The sequence below is a fragment of the Myxine glutinosa genome, chromosome 1, assembly GCF_964187855.1.
Source record: "Myxine glutinosa chromosome 1, kmMyxGlut1.1, whole genome shotgun sequence".
In the NCBI taxonomy this organism is placed as follows: Eukaryota; Metazoa; Chordata; class Myxini; order Myxiniformes; family Myxinidae; genus Myxine; species Myxine glutinosa.
Window position 1 is genome coordinate 326111272 of NC_136261.1, and position 14970 is coordinate 326126241.

At 50.0% G+C, this 14970-nt stretch overlaps 1 protein-coding gene across 2 annotated transcripts in view; it reads left to right on the forward strand.

Annotated features, from left to right (window-relative positions):
* The window catches only part of LOC137411496 (DEP domain-containing protein 1B-like), a 140070-nt gene that overhangs the window by 35526 nt on the left and 89574 nt on the right, over window positions 1–14970 (forward strand). For both annotated transcript variants that reach the window (XM_078769751.1, XM_068096837.2), the window contains exon 2: window positions 200–465. In XM_078769751.1, the coding sequence (XP_078625877.1) occupies window positions 200–465 (266 nt within the window). The remainder of the gene's footprint in view (window positions 1–199; window positions 466–14970) is intronic.

The window sequence follows — 14970 nt, forward strand, 5'->3', positions numbered from 1 at the left end:
GACATGTTCGTGTCAAATTCTATTTTACATTTCTTGTTTGTTCTCCACTATTTTCAACTTTCATTGTTGCTTTCAGACTGAACCAAGATTGCACATTTTGAATATTTGTTCTTGTTTTTTTTAAACAGAATAATTTTGTGAAGAAGAAGACAACCAAACTAATTTTCATGGTTTTATTCCCCTTTCTTGTCATGTGTAGTGGAATGAGATTGTGACTTCATTCCGGAACAGTGTCCCACGCCGTCGTCATCGGCAGGGCCTGCGTACTTACCCAGCATCCTTCACAGCAGGCGAGGCGACTACCTGGCTTCTCGCCCATCTTTCTACGGGCACACACTTCGGACCTGACGTGAGCCGTGGGCAGGCCCTGCGCCTCCTCTGCAAGTTCCTGCAAACACATGTTATCGAGGATGTGAAAGGGCGATGGGGTTCTGAAAATTTCGCCGATGATAACCACCTCTACAGGTGAGTTAAAGAGAAGGATTTGCAAATAAAACAACAGGTGCCGTGAGGGCATCAATAATGGCGGGCAATAATATTACTGTGATTGAGTGATATGATTACCACCGAAGGTGGAGAGTATTTATGTTTCCACTCGTCTGTCTGTGAGCACGATATCTCAGGGAGTTAAGGACGGATTTGGATGAAACTTAGTGGACAGTTTGGGTGTGTTAGACAGGAGGAAAAGTCAGCATTTGTAACTCCTTGAGGCATTTCTTGTTAAAAGTTGGTAACAAGTGTTTTTAACATAATTTAGGTATGCTGAATCCGAATCCGGTTGTTACCAAGCTGGCAAATGCTTTATAGTGGCTCAAAATCGCAATTCAAAATGTCCGCCAAAATCGCACATATTTGATGTGTCAAATTTTGTTATTTCATGCTTTAGGTTAAAACTATGTTAGCAGAGTAGGTATTTGGTCTTTTGAAAACACTTTCAGCATGGATAATTCAAACTAAGTTGATACCAAGCAAATACAAGCTGCTGGCACCCCGCCAGAGGACAAAATCCAATCAAAATCCAATGATTGTGGTAAGATCATCAATCGAATCTGACGCATTGTCCAGTTCATTTTTCAGCTGCTCATCATGCTCCTCAAGGTAGCTTGTAAGTTGTGGTAGAAGCACTTGCCAAAGTGTCTGCAATGTTAGTTTGTGAGCTCGCATTCCTCTAGAATATGACTTGCCTGCCATACAGTGTTCTGTGGTGGACGGTCCCATAATTCCACTCTCGGACCAGATATCTGCTAACCCCGACGACTGCATGTGCTGGCCAATAGCTTTGAGAAAGTTCAAGGAGATATGAAGACCACCAAGGCGAGGGATGAGAACTTCCTTGAACTCCGGTATCGCAGATTTCAACTCCAGTAATTTGCAATACAATGCTTGGTCTACTGTGAGTACTACATACTTTTGACCTAGCTTTGAGCTGATGTGCATGCAGCGTTTTATGACCGTAGTAAGAGTGTCAAGCTCATGCGCCGGGGCTTGAATAATTAGTAAGTAGCCAATCGTTGTCATTTCTGGATCCGTCGTGCTGTAAAACTGATTGTGTTGCGTCCATCCCAACTGTGGATTTTCATTTTGCCATTTCATGAAGAAAGACATATCTGTAGCTCGCGCCAGTTGCGCTGATGCGTTTTCATGTTCAACTTCGGTGTACCATTCTGGCTGGATTTCTGCAGTAAACGCTGGTGTACGTTGTGTTTCCCTGACATTGGCTTCTATTATGTTATTCATGGCATCTGGCACTGGAAGTGATTTATGCTTCGATGGTACAAGATCATGGAAGTTGAAGTCTGGAGCAGGACCTCGTTGCCACACAGCCATCTGAGTGGCATGGAACGTGTTCTTTCCATCCATCGATGAATCATTGATGTCAATGTTATCTGTGGAAAAATGTACAAATTTTCCCGGTGTCAAATTAGGGGGAATGACTGCACCATTTTCAGTATCCATGTTCTGGATGGTATGCTCTGCCAGAGCATTATCCACTTGTAGGATGGAATCGTAGCTGAGGGCATGACCTGCACTATTAAACAGTTGCACCAGATGTTTGGACCTCGTTGCCTGGTGCAATGTACTTCCAAGTCCAATGTGCTTTGGGGTCCACTTTTTCCCATGGCTGACTGCAAATACAATATCTTGTGCAATGTTTAGGACGTTTGACCGAACTTTTGCCTCAAGTACTTCGTCGTCATTTTCATCAGTGTCACCATTAAGAGCTGACTGGCCTTCAAACAGAAGACGAAGGAACATATATAGGGAATCTGGTATACATGCAGCTGCATCATCTTCACTGACGTTGAATCCTTTGTGGCCTGGCTGTGACACGAGGTCTCCTCTATTATTAAGGGCTACGTGGACTAATGAAAGGAAAATGTCATCTCCAGGTTGATGGACTGGCGTGAATAGTTCGTCGTTGTCTTGATCTTCCATCTGTGAAATGGGAATATGGCGATATTTTGTGGGAACGAGAAGCGTTTTGTTTCCTGAGGGTGCCCTATCTACCATAGGGATGAACTCGTAGATCACCGTCAAATGATGTTTTAGCTTTTCTGTGAAAGAAGCCCTGCGGCTGAGAAACGATGGTGGAATCTCAATGTTTGCATCCTTGGTCAGGCAGCAGTACCGATTGAAAACATCATGTAGTTCCAATACATGTCCTTTCTGAGCTGAGACTTGCAGCTCTGAACATAGCCACGCCATGGCTAGATAAGTTCTGTGACTAATGCTTTGAATAGCTTGTGTGGACCTCGTAAAGTTCACATAGCATTGAAGGTGGTATTTGCCTTCTGATGCAATCAGATCGTTGACACATGCAACTCGAATACGTAATACTTTATCAAACTGTGCTGCCTCGATTATCTGCGCACTCATTTTCTGTGTTGTTACAGATACAAGTCTATGCTTTATATGCACAGTTTGACAGAATAAGCATTTGTCCCAGTCAGTACCCAGGACAGATCCTCACAATATATGTGTTGATCTGGAAGAGATGCATGTTTCTTTGCTGCTCGATGCTTGTTCTCCATCTGTGTCCATACTACATCCTGATGTTTTCTGATGCTGGTGCAACTGCTGAATTTTTCCCTCGTCAGTAAATTGTGCGTAGCAATGTCTATGCCACACAACTGACTCTGCATCTGTTGACTGAAGCACAACTTCGAGTCTATCAATAACATCTCTGTTGCTATCATCTCTGAGTTTACTTTGTGCGGTTACAGCATCTCGGAGTGTCAGCAAACCCTGCTTCCCAGCCTGGTGCACATCCTTGTCGTCCTTCTGACAAATGATACAGAGACTCAGGGATGGTGATGAAGATCGCCTCTTGAGACTAAGCACTGGGTCCATTTTTCTGAAAAGAGATAAGCCATGGTTAACACTCGTACCCAATAAGCATGTTCTCAAATATACAGGTTATAATACTATACTTATAATTAAGTCTTAAATAAGCCGCTCCGAGTGTACACATTTAAACTGTAGCTTAGACAACAATATGTTAGCATGTATATCTTACCTAATGCCATTGCGCTGATTAAGTATGTTAAACACCTTAACTAAGTCCACGGATTGTCGTCCAGCATAAAATGATTCCAATAATCTGAAAGAGAACTTATGAAAAGCAATAACATGAATGAGGCAGTATAACTACCACTACTCCAGGTATAATAATAATAATAATTCATTTATTTTGTATAGCGCTTTTCATGAAGCCCAAAGGCGCTTTGACAGAGTGCAAAACATAATGCATAACAAAACATGAAAACAACAATTGCAAAAAGACAAGAATCAATAGGGAAATATTTAAAGCAAAAGGAGGGAGAAGGAGAAGTGATAGTCAGGGGTTAAATGCTGTGGGTTGAATGTTGAATGCAGTGCTGAACAGCTATGCAGTTGCATATTGCTATGCAGCTATGCAGTTAAGCTGCTATGCAGTTTATGCAGTTTATGCTATGCAGTCAGCTGCTATGCATATTGCTATGCAGTTGCAGCTATGCAGCAGTTGAATGCAGGTATCATCCAATATGTTTGCTGTTGTAGAAATAGTCAGTATTGTGATTAATGAGTTGTTTTAACTCTAAACCTTAAGTACTACATTCAGACACCAATAACATATCTGTGGCTAGTGGGAAACCAAATATATGCATTTTTCAAATTTTACTGCGGCCATCTTGGATTTTGTCCTCTGGCGGGGTGCCAGCAGCTTGTATTTGCTTGGTATCAACTTAGTTTGAATTATCCATGCTGAAAGTGTTTTCAAAAGACCAAATACCTACTCTGCTAACATAGTTTTAACCTAAAGCATGAAATAACAAAATTTGACACATCAAATATGTGCGATTTTGGCGGCCATTTTGAATTGCGATTTTGAGCCACTATAAAGCAGTTGCCAGCTTGGTAACAACCGGATTCGGATTCAGCATACCCAAATTATGTTAAAAACACTTGTTACCAACTTTTCAAGAAATGCCTCAAGCATTTTATATATAAAGGGCCTTTTTGAGGTTTTACGTCCTGTCTATGTGACAAGGACCAATTGGTTCGATTTGGGGGAAGATCCGGATCTGAAAAAAAGGAATGAAAGAGTGAAGGTGAGCAAGAGAGTCTTGATTTTGGCAGTTTCACCAGAAGAGGGTTGCATGCAGATCTTGTGCGACCTGTAGGAATATTTCGGGGACAGAGCTGGGGGACCTAGGCCGGAGAGGAGTCGATAGAAGACAGAAAGACCACCAACCTGCCTGCGGTGAGTGAGTGAAAGGCCCTCAGAGTTAGCTTCATCACAGGAGATTCCAATGATTCTGAAAGCTTTAGTTTCTAGAGCGTGAAGCCGAGTTAGGTGTGAGGCAGGAGCACCAGCCCAGAGGGGAGAGCAGTATTCCATTGAGCTGCGGATGAAAGCTTTGTATGTGGTGAGCAGCTCAGTAGTGCCAAGGGAGGACTTCGCACGACGGAGGATGCCCAGTCGGAGACTGGCTTTGGAGGCCAGCTTGGATGCCTCATTGTGCAACACAATATCATACTCGTAAATTTATGCATACCCAGCACACCATAGCTTCATGTCTAAGGCATCAATTGTGTGTGTTCATAGCACCAAAATAAATAGTCTCCATGCTCGCTCTTCTTTCTACCTCTAAGGTTTTCTTCCCCCTTTCTCCCATGGTTCTTCTGCCCTTCAATGAGCCTTGACATACTTTACATATAAGAAAGTTTCAAGCAACATGCACATCGAATATGGCTGCTCGTGTTCAACACTTAAACACTAATATGCCGTATAATGGGAACAGTTTTCTTTCGATGAGGTCTATGTGAGAATGCAATTATTTGTATTTCCTTATTGATCGTTTTGTCAAAAGCAAATAAAATTAGTTTTTTTTTTTTTTCAGTTTGTGGGAGTTTCATGTTGATATCATTGAAGTTCCATTGAGGGCACGTGTTACCTTGATGTTGAATGGTCTAAGCAAAATGTGCAGTTGAGATCTTAGCCTTTAAATATTCCATCATCTACAGCCAAAACTGACAGTAGCTCAGGTGAAGTTGGAGAGGGACCATCTCGACGTTAATTATTTATTTATTTTTGTATACAAGATCGAGGCTCGTGTAAGAGCTAACATTGATCACAAAAAGACAAACTGACACATAAAACGTATGATAAAGGGAGCGGGAGACGAGATGGAGAGCAGGGGCATCGGGAGATCTGTGGGAGGGAGAGGGCTTGGGGGGAGGAGGCGTGGGAAGGGGGTGGGGGGTGGGAGAGGTAAGAAACACATGGACACTTCCAGGACTTCCATGAAAGAAGTCGGTATTTCAAAAAAGTGGGTCTGGGGTGAATTAACGGGGGCAGAAAAAGTTGCTTCAAAGGAAATAGTTTAGCAGCCATTTAAGAATGTAGCAAACTTTCAGACCAGATTGCTTCTTATTCCCTTCTTGGTGACAACCTCTGTTATGTTGGTGTAACCAATACTGTGTAAACTGTAATGGAGCAAAGGTAGAGCAAAGGCAAACTTTCATGAACGAGGCTGAACTTGGACAGGTGCGACTGGAAGAGTCATAATATCGTTACAAAAATGGTGAATTGCTTTTGTGTATATAGTTTGTTATATCATTACTTTCATTATGCTGAATCCAGTAGGAATGTAAATATTACATTAGTGGCCTAATATGCAGTTGGACACTTCTGACTACATAGAACAAATGTGTTAAATGGCCAGCAGGTGGTGTTTTATTATGAACTAGCCGAAACCCGTGGAACATCCACGGAAGGGAGGATGTGGTGTATGGATAGAGTGTACCATTATGGATGGCATAGGGGATTTGCTTGTCCGAGTAAGAGTTAGGAAGAAAGATGAGAATGAAGAGTGCGTATATGAACAACGTATTTATTGCAAGCTACTTAAATGACAACGCTACGATATACTTTTGAAAAATGAATGGATTCATAATAGGAATCGGCATAGCACCAAGTCGACTAATTCAGATTTTTCGAGTATGGCTGTACGTGATAAACAAAGAGCGCGGTTGGAAGAAATTATGGTAAACCCACCTGATGAGGTTAGCGTACACCGCGATGGACGACACCGGCACAAATGCATGCTCTGGATTGTCCACTCAGTGGACGGCTTGCTGTCACCTTCGACTGTCCAATCAGCGGACGGCTTGCTTCGCCTTCGCCCAGCAGACGCCAATACGATGGCGTCGTAAGATGGCGTCGTATCGGCAGTTAATCGGATGCTTTTGGGCCCCAACGTCGGCTAATTCAGATTTTTCGAGTATGGTTGTACGTGATAAACAAAGAGCGCGGTTCGTAGATCGTAAATCCATTAGTGCCGTGGGCATCGGGTCACTGGGTGCGGCGTAAAAGGGATAACAAAGTCGAGTCCTTACGCTATTATTATATAGATTATTATATATATTATGAATTATGTAATTAATTTTGTTCTAGTCTTTCCACCTCAACCTGGCTAACGGTCAAACCTGCAGGTCGACTGAACATTTAAACATTATTTTTCATACCCACTCCCTTCGACGAGTTCAAATTCTCCACTGCTTCAGCCGGTTCATCTGATTGGTGGATTTATTCAAAGTGGGGCTGAAGGCAAAGCATGGGGAGAGGCAATAGTTTAACCCTAATCAGGCCGAGGGGAGTAGTGGCGGATTCTCCCCCCACACCTCCACTTTTTTCGCCCCATCTTCGCAGCATTTCTTTTTCTCGTGCTGAGTTTTCAGGAGTTTTTCTGTTTAAGTCCCGCGCACGTTTTGATACGAATTTTATAAAAATCGGACACATGCATATATGAATATGTAATGGACTAATAACTAAAAAGGTATTTTGTGTATGATGATTAAACTTCACAGACATGTTCACCTTGACACTCTACATGTGTGCCAAATTTGTTTTTATTTTGTCACTTTCTGCCGAGATCGCAGGAGGGGAGCAGAATCCGAACCCCACTCCCCTTCCCCTCACCGCCCTTCCCCAGGCTTTGAGAAGGCCCAAGATATCCCGGAGTTATTAGGGTTAAGGGAATTGTTTCCGGCAATGGAGAGATTAGAGGGAGATTTGGAGACCGCCACTGTAGTATAATTGAGACCGAGTTGACGAGATGAGAAATTTCAAATCCAGCTTTCGAATTGGTTCACCTAGCAGAGTGGCATTCCCTCAGGTTTTGTACATGGTCAGTGGCGGTGGTTGGTCTGCAGCAGTACTTCTGTTTGTGCGTTCATTTTTACTCAAAGCTTGTGAATATATATAACCTGGTTAACCCTCTGAGAGAGTGAATCATCATCTGATCTCCCTTCGTCATTCTGACTGCTGCACCATTTTGTATTCTGCTGATGCTCTCAAGGCTGTCTCTTCTGGATCCCCGCTGCATCAAGCAGCACACTGGTGGCACCATAGTTGCTTCTTCACTGTTTTTATGAAACCAAACTACCATTTTGGTAGTTGAACGCTTTGAGTGTTCTGCACAAGCCCACTGTGCCACTCTGCATGCTGTCGACACTCTTCCACTGCACCAAAATCGGATCATTCGCCGTCCGCTGCTCTCTCTCTGTCTCTCTCTCTCTCCCCCTCCCCCCGCCCCCTCTCTCTCTCTCTCGCTCCCCCTCCCCCCGCCCCTCTCTCTCACTCTCTCTAGCCCCCTCCCCCCACCCCCTCTCTCTCTCACCCCCCCTCTCTCTCTCTCACTCTCTCTCTCAGGCCCTCTCTCTCACCCTCTCACCCTCTCTCTCTCTCTCTCTCTCCCTCTCTCTCTCTCTCACCTCTCTCTCTCTCTCTCTCATCACCCTCTCTCTCTCTCACCCTCTCTCTCACCCTCTCTCTCACCCTCTCTCATCCTCTCTCACCTCTTTGGTCACCCTCTCTCTCTCTCTCTCTCTTCTCCCCTCCCTCACTCTCTCACCCTCTCCACCCTCTCTCTCTCTCTTCCCCTCCCTCTCTCTCTCACCCTCTCTCTCTCTCCCCCCCCCTCTCTCTCTCGCACTTTCTCTCACCCTGTCTCACCCCTCTCTCACCCTCTCTCTCTCTCTCCCCTCCCTCTCTCTCTCTCTCTCACCCTCTCTCACCCTCTCACCCTCTCTCACCCTCTCTCTCACCCTCTCTCTCACCCTCTCTCACACCTCTCTCACCCTCTCTCACCCTCCCTCTCTCACCCTCTCTCTCACCCTCTCTCTCACCCTCTCTCTCACCCTCTCTCTCACCCTCTCTCACTCTCTCTATCACTCTCTCTCTCACCCTCTCTCTCACCCTCTCTCTCACCCTCTCTCTTACCCTCTCTCTCACCCTCTCTCTCACCCTCTCTCACCCTCTCTCACCCTCTCTCTCACCCTCTCTCTCACCCTCTCTCTCACCCTCTCTCTCACCCTCTCTCACTCTCTCTCTCACTCTCTCTCTCAACCCTCTCTCTCACCCTCTCACTCTCTCTCTCACCCTCTCATCACGCCTCTCTCTCACCTTCTCTCTCACCCCTCTCTCACCCTCTCACCTCTCTCACTCTCTCTCTCACCCCTCTCTCATCACCCTCTCTCTCACCTTCTCTCTCACCTCTCTCTTACCCTCTCTCTCACCCTCTCTCTCACCCTCTCTCTCACCCTCTCTCTCACCCTCTCTCACCTCCTCTCTCTCCCCCCACCTCTCTCTCTCTCCTCTCCCCCACCTCTCTCTCTCTCTCCCTCTCCCCCCCCCCCCCCACCTCTCTCACCCTCTTTGTCACCCTCTCTCTCTCTCTCACCCTCTCTCTCACCCTCTCTCTCACCCTCTCTCTCTCACCCTCTCCCCTCCTCCTCTCTCCTCACCCTCTCACTCTCTCCCTCCCTCTCTCTCTCTCGCACCATCTCTCACCCTCTCTCACCCCTCTTCACCCTCTCTCACCCTCTCTCTCTCTCCCCTCCCTCTCTCTCTCTCGCACCTTCTCTCACCCTCTCTCACCCTCTCTCACCCTCTCTCTCACCCTCTCTCACCCTCTCTCTCACCCTCTCTCTCACCCTCTCTCTCACCCTCTCTCTCATCCTCTCTCTCATCCTCTCTCACTCTCTCTCTCACCTCTCTCTCACCCTCTCTCTCACCCTCTCTCTTACCCTCTCTCTTACGCTCTCTCTCACCCTCATCTCTCACCCTCTCTCTACACCCTCTCTCACCTCCTCTCTCTCCCCCCCACCTCTCTCTCATCTCTCCCTCGCCCCCACCTCTCTCTCTCTTTCCCTCTCCCCCCCCCCCACCTCTCTCACCCTCTTTGTCACCCTCTCTCTCTCTCTCCCCTTCCTCTCTCTCTCACCCTCTCTCTCTCACCCTCTCTCTCTCACCCCTCTCTCTCACCCTCTCTCTCTCAACCCTCTCTCTCTCACCCCTCTCTCTCACCCTCTCTCTCACCCTCTCTCTCACCCTCTCTCTCACCCTCTCTCTCACCCTCTCTCACCTCCTCTCTCTCTCCCTCTCCCCCCACTCTCTCTCTCTCTCCCTCTCCCCCCCCCACCTCTCTCTTCCTCTCTCTCTCTCACCCTCTCTCTCACCCTCTCTCACCTCCTCTCTCTCTCACCCTCTCTCTCACCCTCTCTCTCACCCTCTCTCTCACCCTCTTCTCTCACCCTCTCTCTCACCCTCTCTCACCCTCTCTCTCACCCTCTCCTCTCTCACCCTCTCTCCTCACCCTCTCTCTCTCTCTCACCCACTATCTCTCACCCTCTCTCTCACCCTCTCTCTTCTCACCCTCTCTCACCCTCTCTCTCTCACCCCTCTCTCTCACACTCTCTCTCACCCTCTCTCTCACTCTCTCTCACCCTCTCTCTCAACCTCTCTCTCTCACCCTCTCTCTCTCACCCTCTCTCTCTCACCCTCTCTCTCACCTCCTTCTCACCCTCTCTCTCTCACCCTCTCTCTCTCACCCTCTCTCTCACCCTCTCTCTCACCCTCTTTCTCACCCTCTTTCTCACCCTCTTTCTCACCCCTCTTTCTCACCCTCTTTCTCACCCTCTCTCTCACCCTCTCTCTCTCACCCTCTCTCACCTCCTCTCTCTCCCCCCACCTCTCTCTCCCTCTCTCTCTCACCCTCTCTCTCTCACCCTCTCTCTCACCCTCTCTCTCACCCTCTTCTCACCCTCTCTCTCACCCTCTCTCTCCCACCCTCTCTCACCTCCTCTCTCTCACCCTCTCTCTCACCCTCTCTCTCACCCTCTCTCTCTCACCCTCTCTCTCACCCTCTCTCTCACCCTCTCTCACCCTCTCTCTCACCCTCTCTCTCTCACCCTCTCTCTCTCACCCTCTCTCTCTCACCCTCTCTCTCACCCTCTTCTCACCCTCTTTCTCACCCTCTCTCTCACCCTCTCTCTCACCCCTCTCTCTCACCTCCTCTCTCTCTCTCTCACCCTCTCTCACCTCCTCTCTCTCCCCCCACCTCTCTCTCCCTCTCCCCCCACCTCTCTCTCCCTCTCCCCCCACCTCTCTCTCTCTCCCCTCTCCCCCCCCCCCACCTCTCTTTCCCTCTCCTCCCCCCACCTCTCTCTCTCTCTCCCTCTCCCCCCAACCTCTCTCTCTCTCTCCCTCTCCCCCCCCCCCCCCCACGCGCTCTCACCCTCTTTGTCACCCTCTCTCTCTCTCCCCTCCCTCTCTCTCACCCTCTCTCTCTCACCCTCTCTCTCACCCTCTCTCTCACCCTCTCTCTCACCCTCTCTCTCACCTTCTCTCTCACCCTCTCTCTCACCCTCTCTCTCACCCTCTCTCTCACCCTCTCTCTCACCCTCTCTCTCACCCTCTCTCTCACCTTCTCTCTCACCCTCTCTCTTACCCTCTCTCTCACCCTCTCTCTCACCCTCTCTCACCTCCTCTCTCTCCCCCCACCTCTCTCTCTCACCCTCTCTCACACCCTCTCTCTCTCACCCTCTCCCCTCCCTCTCTCTCTCACCCTCTCCCCTCCCTCTCTCTCTCACCCTCTCTCTCTCTCCCCTCCCTCTCTCTCTCTCACCTTCTCTCACCCTGTCTCACCCTCTCTCACCCTCTCTCACCCTCTCTCAACCCTCTCTCACCCTCTCTCACCCTCTCTCACCCTCTCTCTCTCTCTCTCTCCCCTCCTCTCTCTCTCTTGCACCTTCCTCTCACCCTGTCTCACCTCTCTCACCCTCTCTCACCCTCTCTCTCATCCTCTCTCACTCACTCTCTCTCTCACCCTCTCTCTCACCCTCTCTCTCACCCTCTCCCTTACCCTCTCTCTTACCCTCTCTCTCACCCTCTCTCTCACCCTCTCTCTCACCCTCTCTCTCACCCTCTCTCTCACCCTCTCTCACCCCTCTCTCTCCCCCCACCTCTCTCTCTCTCTCCTTGCCCCCCACCTCTCTCTCTCTCTCCCTCTCCCCCCCCCCCCACCTCTCTCACCCTCTTTGTCACCCTCTCTCTCTCCCTTCCTCTCTCTCTCACCCTCTCTCTCACCCTCTCTCACTCACCCTCTCTCTCTCACCCTCTCTCTCTCACCCTCTCTCTCTCACCCTCTCTCTCTCAACTCTCTCTCACCCTCTCTCTCACCCTCTCTCTCACCCTCTCACCCTCCTCTCTCTCCCTCTCCCCCCCACCTCTCTCTCTCTCTCCCTCTCCCCCCCCCCACCTCTCTCTTCCTCTCTCCTCTCTCTCACCCTCTCTCTCACCCTCACTCTCACCCTCTCTCACCTCCTCTCTCTCACCCTCTCTCACCCTCTCTCTCACCCTCTCTCTCTCACCCTCTCTCTCACCCTCTCTCTCACCCTCTCTCTCTCACCCTCTCTCTCACCCTCTCTCTCACCCTCTCTCACCCTCTCTCTCACCCTCTCTCTCTCTCACCCTCTCTCTCACCCTCTCTCTCTCACCCTCTCTCTCTCACCCTCTCTCTCACCCTCTCTCTCTCTCACCCTCTCTCTCATCCTCTCTCACCCTCTCTCACACCCCTCTCTCACACTCTCTCACCCTCTCTCACACTCTCTCTCACCCTCTCTCTCACTCTGTCTCACCCTCTCTCTCACTCTCTCTCACCCTCTCTCTCTCACCCTCTCTCTCTCACCCTCTCTCTCTCACCCCTCTCACCTCCTGTCTCTCCCCCCACCTCTCTCTCCTCTCTCTCTCACCCTCTCTCTCTCACCCTCTCTCTCTCACCCTCTCTCTCACCCTCTTCTCACCCTCTCTCTCACCCTCTCTCTCTCACCCTCTCTCTCTCACCCTCTCTCTTACCCCTCTCTCTCAGTCTCTCTCTCACCCTCTCTCTCACCCTCTCTCTCACCCTCTCTCTCTCACCCTCTCTCTCACCCTCTCTCTCACCCTCTCTCACCCTCTCTCTCACCCTCTCTCTCTCACCCTCTCTCTCTCACCCTCTCTCTCTCACCCTCTCTCTCACCCTCTTCTCACCCTCTCTCTCACCCTCTCTCTCACCCTCTCTCTCACCCTCTCTCTCACCCCTCTCATCCTCTCTCTCACCTCTCTCTCCTCCACCCTCTCTCTCTCCCGCTCTCTCTCTCATCCTCTCTCTCTCACCCTCTCTCACCTCCTCTCTCTCCCCCCACCTCTCTCTCCCTCTCCCCCCACCTCTCTCTCCCTCTCCCCCCCCATCTCTCTCCTCCCCCTCTCTCCTCTCTCTCTCACCCTCTCTCTCACCCTCTCACCGCCTCTCTCCCCCCACCTCTCTCTCCCTCTCCCCCCACCTCTCTCTCTCTCCCCCCCCACCTCTCTCTCTCTCTCCCTCTCCCCCCCCACCTCTCTCTCCCCTCTCCCCCCCCACCTCTCTCTCCCTCTCTCTGTCTCTCTCACCCTCTCTCATCTCCCTCTCCCCCCACCTCTCTCTCCTCTCCCCCCACCTCTCTCTCTCTCTCCCTCTCCCCCCCCCCACTTCTTTCACCCTCTCTCTCTCACCCCTCTCTCTCTCACCCTCTCTCTCTCACCCTCTCTCTCTCTCATCCTCTCTCTCACCCTCTTCTCACCCTCTTTCTCACCCTCTTTCTCACCCTTCTCTCACCCTCTTTCTCACCCTCTCTCTCACCCTCTCTCTCACCCTCTCACCCTCTCTCTCACCCCTCTCTCACCTCCTCTCTCTCCCCCACCTCTCTCTCCCTCTCCCCCCACCCTCTCTCTCTCACCCTCTCTCTCTCACCGTCTCTCTCACCCTCTCTCTCTCCCCCCACCTCTCTCCCCCACCTCTCTCTTCTCCCCCCACCCTCTCTCTCTCACCCTCTCTCTCTCCCCCACCTCTCTCTCTCCTCCCCCACCCTCTCTCTCTCACCCTCTCCCTCTCTCACCCTCTCTCTCTCTCCCCCACCTCTCTCTCTCCCCCCACCTCTCTCTCCCTCTCCCCCCACCTCTCTCTCTCTCTCCCTCTCCCCTCCCCCCCCACCTCCCTCTCTCCCTCTCCCCCCCTCTCTCCCTCTCCCCCCCCCTCTCTCCCTCTCCCCACCCACCTCCCCTCTCTCTCTCTCTCTCTCTCTCCCCCTCTCCCCCCACCTCTCTCTCCCCCCACCATCTCTCCCCCTCTCCCCCCCACCTCTCTCTCCCCCCACCTCTCTCTCCCTCTCCCCCCACTCTCTCTCTCTCTCTCTCTCTCCCCCTCTCCCCCCCCACCTCTCTCTCCCCCCACCTCTCTCCCCTCTCCCCCCACCTCTCTCTCTCCCCTCTCCCCCCACCTCTCTCTCCCCCCACCTCTCTCTCCCTCTCCCCCCACCTCTCTCTCTCCCTCTCCCCCCCACCTCTCTCTCCCTCACCCTCTCTCTCCCTCTCTCTCTCTCTCTCTCACCCTCTCTCTCTCTCTCCTCTCTCCCTCTCCCCCCCACCTCCTCTCTCCCTCTCTCTCTCACTCACCCTCTCTCTCAGCTCTCAGCACTCTCCCAATAGACTTGGCGTATCATTATTATTTGTTTCCTCTTATTTTTTCACCCCCATTTAATGCTATACCTTCCCCCATTTTTGAGCAGCCCCTGTTGGCCCATAGCATTGTAACATTAGTGATTATCATCGATTCTTTATGGTTCTGTTATTTAATTTAATTGTTGAATGCTTCGATAACTATCTTTACAATTGAGGTGATGTGTTATGTGCTTCCTTCCATGGTGCAATTAGACTCTAACAACGTTATAAACTCCAGGTGCCGTATGCTTGACATGGAACATGCTTGGAATATAGATGAGACCATCATACACAAAACTATTTGCACCTTGTCAATGGTGTGTTCTCAAGCTGTGGCAAGAGATTGTATTTGGCTGAATCTGATGTTGCGTATGTGTGCGTGCGTGTGTGTGTGCGTGCGCATGAGAGAGTTTTGTTGCAGCTGGAGCTTTAGACCACGTTAAAATAAATAGCAAAAGCCAAATGACTTCTCCCCCCCCCCCCCCCCCCCCCCGGTTTATACTTCCCCCCACTCAGGAAGAGCTAGTGAGTAAGCGGACTACCTTCTTATCTATAAGAGGGTTACATCTATCATATCTATTATTTCTGTTCTTGTAAGCGAGTTGCAGTGACCTGCTGGCAGCGATTCC